The sequence below is a fragment of the Acartia tonsa genome, chromosome 11 (genome assembly GCF_053477335.1).
Source record: "Acartia tonsa isolate MP-2025a chromosome 11, ASM5347733v1, whole genome shotgun sequence".
In the NCBI taxonomy this organism is placed as follows: domain Eukaryota; kingdom Metazoa; phylum Arthropoda; class Copepoda; order Calanoida; family Acartiidae; genus Acartia; species Acartia tonsa.
In genome coordinates, this window is record NC_137270.1 from 4112988 (window position 1) to 4128444 (window position 15457).

The 15457-nt window shown below is 31.9% G+C and overlaps 1 protein-coding gene across 2 annotated transcripts in view; it reads right to left on the reverse strand.

Annotated features, from left to right (window-relative positions):
- Positions 1–9360: 9360 nt before the first annotated feature.
- Positions 9361–15457, reverse strand: part of LOC145332736 (uncharacterized) — a 24254-nt gene continuing 18157 nt past the window's right edge. For both annotated transcript variants that reach the window (XM_080177781.1, XM_080177782.1), the window contains exons 8-12: positions 14880–15006; positions 12591–12666; positions 10391–10462; positions 9831–9895; positions 9361–9470 (exon numbers count right to left, since the gene is read on the reverse strand). In XM_080177781.1, the coding sequence (XP_080033907.1) occupies positions 9395–9470; positions 9831–9895; positions 10391–10462; positions 12591–12666; positions 14880–15006 (416 nt within the window). In that variant the 3' untranslated portion in view covers positions 9361–9394. The remainder of the gene's footprint in view (positions 9471–9830; positions 9896–10390; positions 10463–12590; positions 12667–14879; positions 15007–15457) is intronic.

The following is a 15457-nucleotide window of genomic DNA, read 5'->3' on the forward strand; positions in this document are numbered from 1 at the left end:
AAATAAGATACAAAATTAAATAAAAATTGTTTTCAATTGCTAAATAATCTTTAATACACCAGACATTAATCTAATGTTAAATTAAAATATACTATATATATCTCTATATAAAAAAAAATAGCGATTGTGCCCCTAGCATCTAGTTGGTCTGTGTTCTAAGGGGTAAGGCATAAAATCATCCAGAGACTTAAATCTAAAAATCAAATAGCCTGAACCCATCCTGGGTCCTATGTACGTGAAGCTTTCCTAGCGTGTAGAACTAAATCAGCTATCGAAATCTTAAGCTACAGATAAAATACATACTGTTTACATACAAAACATATCAGATGATCATTATCAAATTTTTGTCAACTTTAATGCAATTAAAATTTAAAAACATTTACATTACCTAGTAACTATTAAGTAATAAAATGGTAAATAATCCATATAAAATTTTAAATGGTTTAGAACAGAAAAGATAGACTTTTGTGTAATAAACGGCTAAATATCTAATCAATTAGGATTAGTGCTTTTTATAAGACTTTTTATATCACTAATATTGCATAAAATAACCACTGTTATACATCCTAAATATGCAGTGTTGAAATGTCCATAAAAATATTTATTTAAAGCCTCAACAAATATGACAAAATTATATTTACAAGCTTTAAACTATAAGATGATTTTTGATTAAAGGTTATTTTAAAGTCAAATAATCACATATTTTTATTAAAAATCTTTGAAATACTATAGACAAGAAGAAGGAGCAGATACAATTTAAGTAAAACCAGTTTTGATTCAGCAAATGTGTATATTTATAGGATCCATTGACCGCTTGATGCGTGTTGGTTTTAAATCCGCTAAACTGTTGAGGAAAAGCGTGGGTTGTAAGTTTGACAGATTCTTACTGCACTGCATATATACTTTATATTAGCTTCAAATAATGATAGTAAATATATTACGTGTTAAATGTTAAAAATAATATACCAAATATATGACGCAGCTTTTTTACCCAAAATAATGCTAATTTGTATATAATCTATATTCAATGCATATTTAATTATGCTGTAATACACAGTTAATCATAATGATTATACATTTTCCAGTAAGGCTAAGCAACCGATTAATATCAGCTGAATTAGAACCGGTTCTTAACCATACTAAAAAATCATATATAGCATCATATTTTTACAGGCAAACAAAACTAGTTTTAATCTTATAATTTTTAATTTTAATATCCTATAGTAAAGCTGTCTATGCTACGATGCGATAAATAACAATTCCAGTATAGCTTCAAAACCGACCAATTTCCGCTGGATTAGAACTGATTCTTAGCCATGCTGAAAAATAAGGTATAGCTTCGTATTACGGGCAATTTTCCACAAATATTAAAATAAAATCGTGAAATTTATACACCTTGAGACCATCAAAACCGATTTTATTCTTATAATTTTTATTTTAATATATCTTTCTTGAATATGATGCGATAATAGTTATTTCTAGCATCGTATTATAAACGGCTTTCCACGGATATAGAATGAACAATTATGAGATTAAAACTAGTTTGTTTAGCCCCGAGGTGCCGAAGGCACCGGCTAAAAAAACTGGTTTTAATCTTATGATTGTACATTTTTATATTCTTAGAAAGCTGGATATAATACGATGCTAGACATAGTTTTTTCGTATGGATGAGAACTGGTTCCTATCCACCGGATTCGAATGAATACGATAATAACTATTATAGATGCCCAGCCATCCAGTGCTTCACAAAAAATAATTATAACAAGATAACAAATCACAAGGATAATCTGTAATTTTTGATAACCTGCTAACTCAGCAGAATAATGAATATAGAATGCATGGATAATATAAAGTTATTAAGGTTGCTCCTATGGGCCTCATTTATTTGTCAGTTTTTTTACTTACTCCTTTAGGAGGGGGTATGGGGTAAAGGTGGTGTATGGGAGGTATTGTTATATTAGCCATTGAAAGTAGCATATTATAAGTGCATGTGAAAATCTCTCACATGTAGCCTATATCCATTAGTAGAATATTTGGATGACAACATCCATAAAAGCGAAGCTCTGAAACGGTAGGATAAACGGACATTAACACTTGTATAATGTCAGAACTGAATAATCAGAATGTAAAATGTAAATGTATAAAAGTCAAAGCAAAATTGTAAGTAAATTTGTTGAAAAACTGCTTGATACAGGATAATGTTTATGGACATACTTACATTTTTAGGACTTGATTATAGAGTTGCTTCGCTTATAATATTGTACTTTGTTGTTCCAGGAATCAGTATACCAAAAATCAGATCATTCGGATAATTAGGTCACATACAAATTTGTTGTTAAAAATATAAAAAAAATCAACATGTTTAAAATGGACGTACGGACATTCTGGTAATGATTATAGAGTTGCTACGCTTTCTAACTCGTACCTAACTAGTACAGGAATCACCATGCAAAGTTTGAAATCGATAGGACAATTCTAACATGCCTAAATTAACGAAAAAAGCTATCCGTTACGGACGGACAGACCGACCCTAATTATAGAAAAGCTTCGCTTTTAAAAAAGACAAAAGAACAAAATGATAAGGTGTCTCGGTAGAAGAGCAACAACTCTTTTTCTCCTAAAACAGACTAAAACCTGAAGATCCCAAAATATGAAGTGCTCTTACATTAGAAGAACTTCTAAGTTACTGGTTTTTGAGATCTTTCAGGACAAAAAACAAATGCTCAGACTAGGGTTGGGCCGGATATCCGGTTTAGCCGGTTATCCGGCCGGATATCCGGCCATTTTCAATATCTAGCCGGATACCGGATATTAAAACTATCCGGTTACATGATATCCGGCTGTTTTTTGACGCCGGATATCTGGTAATCCGGCCGGATATCCGGTAATTTGCCGGATATCGAACCTTGGCCAGATATCCGGCCGGAACCGGATATCCGGCATTAGAAATCAGCCGGATATTCGGTATCCGGCCAAAATGTATTCGGCCCAACCATAGCTCAGACACACATTCACATCAGAGGACAATTTGCTGTTTAATTTGAATTTTGATTGGTTGGTTTATTAAGTTGAGTGTTCAAACGTTTCATCAACTAATTTTAACCTACAGAAGGGTTAAGTTTGAGTATCAGTATTGGGGATGTATATTGATTTATCGGTCATTGTCTTATTCCTTTAGATCTCTAAATTCAGATATGTTAACCCATAAAATATATCTTTTTATTAACTATAACTTTATTTGTGATAATCCACTGGTGGTGATTAATTGATTAATATATGACAGCTAGCATAGTAGAGGGGTGTCCATTCGCTTCCGCAAATGTGTCTCATTGCCAAACAGATTGTTGATTTATAATAACAAAGGGAGGAAGGGGATATTGGCCTAGGATTAACTAGCGACTAAAAACTTAAAATGCACCGTTAAATAGGTTTCTGCTAATAAGTTACTTTTTTAACTCACGAAACCTCTCTTTCATTGAGGCAAATAAAAGTAAAAGTTTAGAGGTTCATTTTAGTATTTTAGTCACTCGATAATCATTTCCCCTTCCTTCAAGTACTAAATGGTTTTACTTTATTTTTTTTCATTTAAGTTTTTTAACTCTAATTGTGTATTTAGACGTAAGTCATATCGATTGTAAACCTTCACATTATAATTTTACTTAGCGCTGTTCCATGGGCAGTTGAACGTACACACCTAGAGCGAAGCTTCGCTAATAAAAAATTGTTGCAAGATTATTGGAACACTCCATATTAAAGGTGGATGAACTGAAATTAGTTTCCGAATGTGAACACATTTTCTTAGGTGTTTCCCAATCCTATCTCAATATTTGCTACTAGCTAAAAAACCTTCAAACTTCAAAAAAAATCAAAATTTGAATGTATTAACGATTTATACATTAAACATTCAAAGTTTAAATTTTTCAAATTTTGATTTTTTTTGTTGGAAGTTTGAAGGTTTTTTAGCTAGTAGCAAATATTGAGATAGGATTGGGAAACACCTAAGAAAATGTGTTCACATTCGGAAACTAATTTCAGTTCACCTAAAGGTGGTAGTATTTCTTTTCTTGAATACAAGGGCATATATAGAGTTTCCACTGTTGGTTCGTCCATCATGGCCTCTTGTAGCTTCGTCACAAGAATTTTTGTGTGGATTCCCCAATATATTTTAGTTTAGATGGAGGGTATTTTGGGGAAGGACTGTCCCCCAAGAAAATAGCTATAGTAAGTGTAAGCAAGTCGGTTCAGATATTAAGCTGTAGATAAATAGACATGAAGTTGAGTTACATATCGAGCAATTCTTATTTACTCACCTCTAAGGATAGGTAAGATTATGTAGCTCTTTATGTGTCTTTAAAAAAAAGAATAGTCCATTATTCTAACATGACGTAATTCTGATTTTCTTAAAATTTATCCCCTTTTTTGTGTGTACTAATTTTAAAAACTTTTGGCCAAAAAATCCAGGCTTCATAACCACACTTATCCTCATAACTAAATATATCAAAATTACTCCTTTTGATAAGTTTTATCCTAATAATTTTATTTAAGAGAAGTAAATTTTCATAAAATTTGTTATTTCTTGCTACGCCTTTGCTAATAATACTCTCAAAAGAATTTGGCATGTTAGCTGATAATATATTTCTAATAGATATGTTGAACCATAGATGCAGAACAAACATATGAATAGTAAATATAGATATTCTTTTTAAAAACGAAGATTTTTGTAATTAGATTAGTTCCGTCCATACGTCATCCGTAACGGTTAGCTTTTTTTCTCAATTTAGACATGTTAGAATTGTCCTATGATTTTCAATCTCTGTAATTGTTTTTGAATAATGATTACTGGAATAACAAAGTAAAATACTATAAACAGCCATAATCAAATCATAAAAAAAAACAGTTCTTTTACTGTATCCTGTAATTACGCAATTTTGCATTAAAATTTATGTTATTTTACCCCACTGCGAGTTTCGCTTGATTAGACAACTTAAAAATCCAGTGTGACATAAAGTCATAACATATCCATTAATATGGGGATATGTAATGTGTAAATAATTATTCCTCGATCCATTAACTTTATTATTATGGGAATAAATAGAGAATAGGAACTGTAATACATTAATTACAGGAATGGACATACAATACGTGGATATATTGACAGGAGAAAATTTGACCTCATTTTAGGTTGCTATTATGGACATCGTGTATTGTTCAGTTTGTTCATCCAGTAGGAGAGAAGGGGATGGGGTAGAGGTGGTGGATGGGAGGTATCATTATTTTAGCCAGCTGGGAGTATTACTTAATTAGAGTACATGAAAATCTACATATTTCATGTGTGGATTTCTGTATTTGGTATCTTATAGTTTATGAAGGTGTGGGGAAGGGAGAGAATAGTTATTTATCACATCGTTTTATAGACAGCTTTCCGCGGTTATATCTATGAAAAATAAAAGGATGAAAAGCAGTTTTGTTAGACCCTCGGGGCTAACCAAAACTATTATTAATCATATAATTTTTATTTTAATATTCGACGCAAATTGTATGTAATATGATGATATACATTATTTTTAAGTATGGGTGAGAACCGGTTCTTCTCCCGCGGATATTAATCGGTATCGAAGATAAGCTGGAAAGAATTATAATTTTCTTTCAAAGATGTAATAGGTAAAACATGTTTTTTTCTGTAATTTTAAGTGTTTAACTAGCAAAAATATACTATAGTTGTAATGCATAGATTTGTACAATACAAGTTATACTCTACTATTTTTAGATAACGAGAAAATCGTAGGCAAAATGTTTTTATCTTGAGATGACTACTCCTGAGGGAGGCAAGGGTTTTGTGCTGTTTATTACACTGGTCCCCAACGTTTCATGATAATTCGTTATACTTTGGGGACTATACTGAGTTTTGATAGGCTGGTTCGCTAAATTGGGTTTTCAAACGTTTCAACCACTAATTGTAATCTACAGAAGTGGTAATTTTTGGGGAGGTACTTTAATTTCTCGGCCATTGTCTTATATCCCTTTAGATCCCAGCTTATCTCTCTGTGTAAATACTGGGTAATGATAAAAGTTGCTGATCTTTTTATTTCTCTAATCGTCATTATTCCAACATTCTCTAGTGGAATATTTATGCTCTCCCTCAATAGATCTTACATTTATAGTAGATTCCTTTTCTGTATTAAAAGACTTTTCAATTTCAGTACTTCATGTAAGTTCAAATACTTGGGCAGTTTCTGAAGAAGAAAAATGTATTTTTCAGCATGGCTTCATTAGCCATTAATATCTGCTAAATCAGCCATACTGAAAAATCAAGTGTAGCAAAGTATTATAACAAGATTTACAGTTTTTTTAATAACAAGATTTACAGTTTTTTTAACAATCTTATCCTTTTTCATTTTAATATCCGCGGAAAATACAGTAAAGACATAAAAATCATACTTAAAAACTTATTTAAATTTATAGTACTAATTTTTAGCCCAAAAACCTGGATTTAACTAGAAAAGTAAATTTTGGCAAACTTTAATAATATAGATAAATAACTTCAGAAGTTTTTAGATCATTTTTTAAAAAAAATCAAGGAAAAAAATGTTTTAAATGAAGGATTCAGAATTAACTATTTGCAATAATGTTATGGCTTATTTTCTTACAAAAATATGAAAACACAAACATGATAACCATATAAAAGTGGCTTGTGGGTTGGGGAGGGGGACATGTAATTGAACCACTGATAAAATATAGGAATTATACCCTATAATCTTGATCCCTTAACAATGACCAACCAATCAATCAATTCATCAAGAAAATTTCAGGGATAGGTGAGGGTAAAATAAATAATAAAAACAACATTTTCCATTGTTGTTTAAAGAATTATTGTATAAGTATCAATGTGTAACTCAGACAACTACCTGGCCCAAGTTAACTAGCAAATTGCTTTCTGTTTTTCTAGCAACTTGGCTGACGCTATTGGCTAATATTCAAAGACCCAATTGAAAGTCGGCACAGGGTTTTTCACCCCGTGGGTAGAGTTACCTCTATATAATTTTAATTTAATGTTTAAAAATAACATTACTGAACGTAGAATTAATCATCATAAGCTTTCTTTTAGGAAGGCCTTTATGTCCACACAAAATAAGTTTTAAGATATCTAGACCGTTAACTTGAAACTGAACGTAAACAGAATGTGGATTGTTGGCTATTTATTGGTTAAGTACAGGAATAAGGTATAACCAACAAGCAAAATAAATCTAAAATAATATTTGGGGGGCAAATGGAGAGGTCGTCAATTTTACGATGTGTTGCCCCCCAACGACAGCTGAAAAACACGTATAGGTTTCGTGATTTTCTTCCGAATTAATTTCGTTATTGGTATGAGCTGGGTTAAGTAGGTGAAACACATGGTTAAAGTTAAAAATAATACAATTTATTTTAATTTGTGTAGTTTTGACTTTATTTAGCATTTGACATCAGCAATTATTATCTATAATACAATGTAGAATGCTGTCTGTCTGTCCGTCCCTTAAGATCTCGGTAACCAGTGAACCGATCAGATTTTACTCTTCAGGGAATATACCTACTGGTCCTGTGCTGGTTTTAGGCTATTTTCTTGGGGGGTGGGTCACCGCAAACCCCTCCAAGACTGAAAAAAATCCTCCCCATTTTTTTTAATGTGGTGGTTGTTGCACCGGTGATACTTATTTTTTTTAAATTACCTCTTGGTACAAAGTCCCTAGAGGCTAAGGGCGAAGCCGCTAGTGTTCATAAACATTAGTAACTTTTGGTAATTAATTCCAGTTTTAACTATATTTAGCATTCGACACCAGCAAATATTAAGTTTTATAAACATACATTTAAAAAATAATATTAGTAAAATAACTTATCAGTTATCCAGTAAAATTTCTAAATCTTTCCGGAAGGCTTGATCTTTATTTTTTTTAAAAGATCTGTTGATATTTTACATTATGTCTTATCGCCAAAAATTCTAAATGAAAGATTTAAATCAGCAGTAACGATTTATAATACTTTAATTGCAGCGTTTTTCTTAAACTTATAATTAACATCCTAACATCGAAACCTGATATCAAATTTTTTTTGTTTAATGAAATTCCGACCTTATTTTTATTAAACAATTATAAAAATAAATAGCTGAAAAATTAATAATAGTTATTTCTCGCATCGTATTATAAACGGCTTTCCGCGGATATAGAATGTACAATTATAAGATTAAAACTAGTTTTCTTATGATTGTACATTTCTATATTCGTAGAAAACTGGATATAATACGATGCTAGACATAGTTTTTTCGTATTCATGAGAACCGGTTCCTATCCACCGGATTCAAATGAATACGAGAAAATGTAATACAACCACTTGACTTCACTAGTAGAGAATCACCGCAAAACTCCTTGAAAAAATTCTCGAGCCCATTTTCTTTCAAACTTTTTTGCCGTCCAAGATTTGTTGAGAGAAATAGAGAACTGAAGATAGAGAGAGAGAAAACGAGGGAGAGAGAGAGAGAGAGAAAGAGAGAGAGAGAAAGAGAGAGAGAGAGAGAGAGAGAGAGAGAGAGAGAGCGAGAGAGAGAGAAAAGAGATTGAGAGAGAAAAATAGAAAAAGAAAAATAAGAGAGAAATAAAAACAGTAGAACTGAATGAAAGAGGGAGACTCTTATATAAAGAGAGATAGGGGGAGAGATAGATAGATAGATAGAGATAGATAGATAGATAGATAGAGAGAGAGAGAGAGAGAGAGAGAGAGAGAGAGAGAGAGAGAGAGAGAGAGAGAGAGAGAGAGAGGGAGGGAGGGAGGGGGTTGGGGAGTACAATAAAAAGAGAAGCAAAGAGTAGAAAACACAAGAGTGTGAATTTCTCATAATTGTATCTCGACAATTTCACATCATTGGTCCTTCAACAAATAAATTACCAAGCATAGAAACAAGTCCCTCTCCTAAATAGAATCCTTCGATTGTAATTTGAAGGGAAAAAGATTTTGGGGTGGGGTATTTTTCATGGGGGCTGCGCTCCATGGTGCGGTTGGGGTTTTCTCAAAAAAAAATTTATGTTTTAATTTTTTTTTTTTTGGGGGGGGGTGGATGAAAATCACAACTGGACCAGTAGGTATATTTCCTGAAGAGTAGAACCAGATCGGTTCAGCAGTTACCAAGATCTTAACGTTCTGACACACAGACTGACAGAAAGACATCGTTATACTTTGTATTATAGATATTCACGACATGATGAAGAAAGTAATGTTGACCCTCTATTTCAAATTATCTATTCCCCCAAATGTCACGTGTCTAATTCTACTATTAATAGAAGACTTGTAATACACCTTAACTGCAAAAACTAATTTTAAACAATTAAATAAACAAAATAAATATTTATTTTGAAAGAACATATTAAAAATTTCTTGATTTTCTGGTGCTTGGTTGCAGTAACAATTCTCTTGGCTTGTCTGATAAACATTGCGACGATCTAAAATCAAAACAAGAGGATATTGTTCGAAAGGGTAGAGATAGGGCTTAAATATAGCCTAAAACCATTTCAAAGACGTAAATATAAAAATAAAATCAGTTTAGTAGTTCATACAAAAAAAAACTTACTACTTAATAAAAATAGGTTTTATTTCTTATCAAAGATTAAAACCAGGTTTAGGCCGAGGAGCTGAAGGCCCTGGCTAACAAAGCTGGAATTAATTTCATGATTTTTATTTCAATATTCGTGAAATGTTGTCTGTAATACGATGCTATTCATTTTTTTTTCGGTATGGCTGGAATCTGGTTCTAATCAAGCGTATATTAATCGGTTTCGAAACCATACTGGAAAAAGATTTACCTTCCCCGCCGTTGAAAAAGTCTTAGAGTTCTTTTGGTTCTTGTACAATTAACTTGAGGTACCTCCTAGATTTAAAAAAAAAACAAGGATAACTTCTAAAATTGAGAGCGAAGCAATTAAGCTTTGTAAAATTATTCTTTTAGAAGCAAAGCTACTAAATTATTAACTTTTTTCTGTCTGTTCGTCTAGCAGTCTATGAGGTAATTGTAGTTTTCTCGGCTACTTTTTAGATGGACTTCTATTTTTTTGTGAAGATCCCCTGTACAAATGCATGATCTGTAAGTATATATTATTCAATCCATCAGTCTGTAAGACAAGCTACAAAAAAATATAAATATTTAAACACGTCAGAGAGGTTTCGCGTTTTTTAAACAAATTAATTCTTGATTAACAGCCCTTTTAATATTTACTCATTGACACACTATTCTGTATTTTTATTTTATTTATTGTCTGACTAACACATTACTGAATACAAACACACAGAAGGACAAACAGACAGTAAAACAAAAAGATACAAACTAGATAGAGTAGATTCGCTACTTTATAAAAAAATATATTACCTCTAAACATTGAACATTTAAAAAGTTGAAAAAGAATTTGCCTACAGCTTTACTCTTCTCTGAATCTATACTCTAAAATTAATTTTATATATACAGTGTGTTTTTTTTTTTATAAGAACTTTTTTGAAAGCAATTTTACCCCACTTATAGTTATCAGAATTTAATGATTAATGGCTTATTTTCTTCGTTTTTTAAGGGAAATTATGAAACAACAAAAAAATTTCAGTTTTTGTTGAAAAAGTACAGTAAAGTTGAAAATTAAAAACTTAGGTGTCAACATATAAAAATGGTTTTAGCGCATTTTTCTTAAAAAAATGGATTTTCTGTAGTCGACTTTGGGGGGCCAGTACTCCCTCCCTGGTTGAGATATGACCTTCAAACTTTGATATGTTCTAGTACATGTCCCTAATAGTATCTGTATACATTTTTAGCTCTATATCTCAACTTTGAAGTGTTTAGCAGCCATTCTTGCAAAAGGTTGATTATTTGAGCATAAGAAAAATGCGCTAAAACCATTTTTAGATGTTGACACCTAAGTTTTTAATTTTCAACTTTACTGTACTTTTTCAACAAAAACTGTATTTTTTTTTGTTGTTTCATAATTTCCCTTAAAAAACGAAGAAAATAAGCCATTAATCATTAAATTCTGATAACTATAAGTGGGGTAAAATTGCTTTCAAAAAAGTTCTCATAAAAAACACACTGTATATATATTCATTGTTTTTATACAGTTGTCCACGCCTACGTAAATAAAAAAAATCGCTTACTCATAACAATGAACGGAATTTTATTCAGAAAAAAATCTATTTAAACCTACAGAAAGGTTATATTTTAAGAGCATTGATTATAGAGTTACTTCGCTTCTGTAGCTTGCAGAAGAGGGAAGGGGGGGAGGGTGGTTGTAAATACTAAACTAAACCTTCCTACCTTCCCCTAATGGTTTTACACACCCCTGATTGCTGTGCACGCCAATGCTTCGACTACGACAAAGCCCAATCTGTCCAACTGTGAGGAAGACGATTCCCTTTTCTCCCATCTCTTTTTAAGAGATTTTCTTCCCCCCCTTCCTTTTTTCTTTTCCCTTTATATGACGTCATAAAGGAATCGTCTTTCTCACAGTGGGACAGATTGGGCTTCGTCTTCGACTACTACATAATGCCTTATTATGAATCACTATTTTAAAAATCATTTCAATACAACACTTTTAGTAAAGATTTAGAATTGCTACGTTTTCTAAATTTCGAGATTTAAAAACGATAGGGCGATAATAAAATGACTAAATTAATGATCAGATGAACGGACGGACGGGTGGATTAATGGAGAAAAGCCTTGCTATAACAATATTTCTTTTGCACTTTGAGTGTAAGGTAGCATGGAGGAGGGGACAGTGGTTGTGTGTTCAAACGTTTTAACCACTAATTGTAATATACAGAAGAAGCATTTTCGTGTATCGCCATAGGAGAGGTGTATCAATTTATCGGCCAATGTCTTATCCCTTTAGATCCTTGGTAGAATAGTCATCTGTTAAAACTAGGATCCAATCAATTCATTGTTGAAAAAAACTATTAATTTTTAAAAAACTTTAATCGAATTTTTACAGTCATTGAAAACATTTCGTAAAATATTTTTTATTCATTCAAAACTGTTTAAGATCGAAGGTACTCTAAAATTTAGGTATGTCCGTCCATAAAATATAGCTCTAATCATTAATGTAGGCATGTTAAAATTGTCTTATCAAAATAAAACATTAAAGTGATTCCTGTTTCAGTAAGGCTCAATTAAAAAGCGTAGAGACTCTTTGATTATTGCCATTTATGATTAAAAAGCCGTTGGTTGTTTAATAATGCTTTATTTTAAACAATTTTGAAAATAATCTTCCCACATCTTTACTATATACTCTAGGTAGAAGTATTTATAAACGATTTACTAGCGACTGAGCCTCTAACATCAAAGCATTAGGAAAAAATATCTAATAACCATTCCAAAAGCCAAAAATCAAATTGCCCCAAACCATCCAGGACTAATCTGAAGCTTCCATAATATGGAGAACTAAATCGGTTCAGTAGATGTCGAAATCTTAAGCTACAGACAAAAAACTTACTACTTTAAGAGATCTGATCGTTGCGTTACTTATAAATGTTATACTTATAGTAAGTTTTTAAATATCAAAACTACTCTACAGTTTGTAAGAAATGTTTACCTTTAAACAATCATAGAAATCTTCATCGCATTGACAATGAACTTTGGTATATGGATGCAGATTAAACATTCCATATCTAAATAAATTTGAATTAACAAGGATGACAACATCCATAAAAGCGAAGCACTGAAACGGTAGGACAAACGGACATGAACACTTATATAGTATCAGAACTGAATAATCAGAATATAAATGTATAAGAGTCGAAGCAAAATTGTAAGTAAATTTGATGAAAAACTGCTTTATACAGGATAATGCTTAAGGACATACTTACATATTTAGGACTTGATTATAGAGTTGCTTTGCTTATAACATTATACTTTGTTGTCCCAGGAATCAATATACCAAAAATCAGATCAATCGGACGATTAGATCACATAAAAATTTGTTGTTAAAAAAGTAAAAAAAATCAACATGTTTAAAATGGACGTACGGAAATTTTCGTAATGATTATAGAGTTGCTACGCTTTCTAAATTGTACCTAACTACTAAAGGAATCACCATGCAAAATTTGAAATCGATAGGACAATTCTAACATGCCTAGCCTAAATTAACGAAAAAAGCTATCCGTTACGGACGGACGGACGGACGTACGGACGGACCGACCCTAATTATAGAAAAGCTTCGCTTTTAAAAATTTTTTAATAGAAAACTAACGGCTGCGCCCCTAGTATCTAGGGAGGGGAAAAATAGCCTACCGCCATCCAAATACTTCAGTTAAAGAATATAAAGCAAAATCTACGGTTTATATAATAGGATTTAGAATTGATGATGCTTTGCTTCTTATATAAGTAATATTAATGCCAGAAGAATTTTAGTAAGTTGATAAAATTATAACCCCCACCCCCTCTTCTATCTTTCCCATGTAATAATTGTTACTCTAATTACTACTAATTAGCATAAATAGAGGTAAAAACATTTTGGGGTATATATATTTTATAACACCCCCTATACTTGGAGTAAAATTTAATGGTAGGTTAAAATATAATACAATATTTATTTAAAAATATTTTTTTTTGCGGGGGGGGGGAGAACCATAAATTTATCCATCACAAAGGGACATTCCTATCAACATGAGGGGCTGAAAATAAGTTCTACAAACTATCAATGGGGGGGATGTAAAAATGTTTCAATCTATAATACAAAGTAGAACGATGTCTGTCTGTCAGTCTGTCCGTCCGTCCGTCCGTCCCTTAAGATCTCGGTAACCACTGAACCGATCGGATTCTACTCTACAGGGTATATACCTTCTGGTCCTGTGGTTATTTTAGGCTATTTTCTTGGGGGGTGGGACAACCCCTAACCCCCCAAAAAACAAAAAAATCCCCCCAATTTTTTTTAAACAGAAAGTAGTGGGGGTACTTAATTTTTTTTAATTACCTCTTGGGGCAAAGCCCCTAGAGTCTAGGGGCGAAGCCGCTAGTGACAAAATAAAGTAATGTACCAGAAACTTTCCACTTCATTTTTGTGTGTGCTATCATCTTAACATATGCTTATAACCAAGGGATCTTATGTGATAAGACAATGGTTTATTTATTGTACAACCCAATGATGATAATCCAAACTACCCCTTCTGTAGTTTAAAGTTATTGTTTTAAAAGTTTAGACACTGCACGTATGAATCGGCCCATCTAGATTTAATTACAGTACCCAAAATGTTAAGCTAACGAATGCCAGACTGTGTTTCTAAAACTTTGGGTACCAGTGTTATTTAAAGTCCAAGCCCCTTCGTTATATCAACATCTTTTACTTTAATAATAATTTTCATTCCAATATATATTTTTGCGAAAATGATTGCAGAATTTTTTTCCATATCTTGCTACTTAAATTTCAAGTGGAAAAAATTTAGTTATATAAGTCCTAGATTTTAATTAGGTAGAAGTAAATTTTTGTTATATACATAATATAAAAAAAAACGTTTATTTTAAACATGTTATATAAAAGATTTTCTCATATTTCATTTTGTTATCTTAAATATATGTCTGTGCGTTTTTGGACTTTACTTTTACTTTTTTGCTAGTTTGCACTTATGATACCAAAACTAATGTAACTGTTCTTATATTTATCGAATATTAAAGACTTTGGAAACCAGCACATATCATGCTGCTAAAAGTTCAAATCTGGTTTGCAAGACAATTAAATTGATACTCTAAAAATATAATTAATTGCCGATTTTTCGATCCCAATATACCTGGGTTGCATATTTGTCTACATAACTTTATATAAACATATGTTTTGACGATTTGCTTGTTTATTTGTCTGTCACTAACTTTTCTTCTGATTATTTACCTGTATTGAAATGCCTTGACTTTAACTGGACAGTGGTCATGTGTCCGACAGCAGCTGTCCAACTGTTTCTGAGGGCCCAGTGCATAATAATTGGGGGCCATGTCATCATAGCCACACCACATGGTACCTAGATAGATAGATAATAATATAGGCTTTTTTGTTGATCACTTGACCAAAACAGCTGTTTTTCCTAATCACTTGACCAAAACAGCTGTTTATCCTAGTCACATGACCAAAACAGCTACTCCGTTTTAAGATTAATAATTTAAAATTAGGGATCATGTCATGATAACTAGAAGATAGCTAAATAGATATCTATCAAAATCAGCTGTTTTTGCTTCTCACATGACCATATCAGCTGTTTTGCTAGACATGTGACCATAACAGCTGTTTTTCTTGATCACATGACAAAATAGCTGCTTTTTTTCAGGTCACATGACAAAACAGCTGTTTTTCCTTGTCACAAGACTAAAACAGCTAATTTGTATGGACCAGAGCTTAAAAATTAGGGTACATGTCAACATAACAAAAAGGTAAATAGATAGATCTTAAAATCAGATGTTTCCTTACTTCTTATA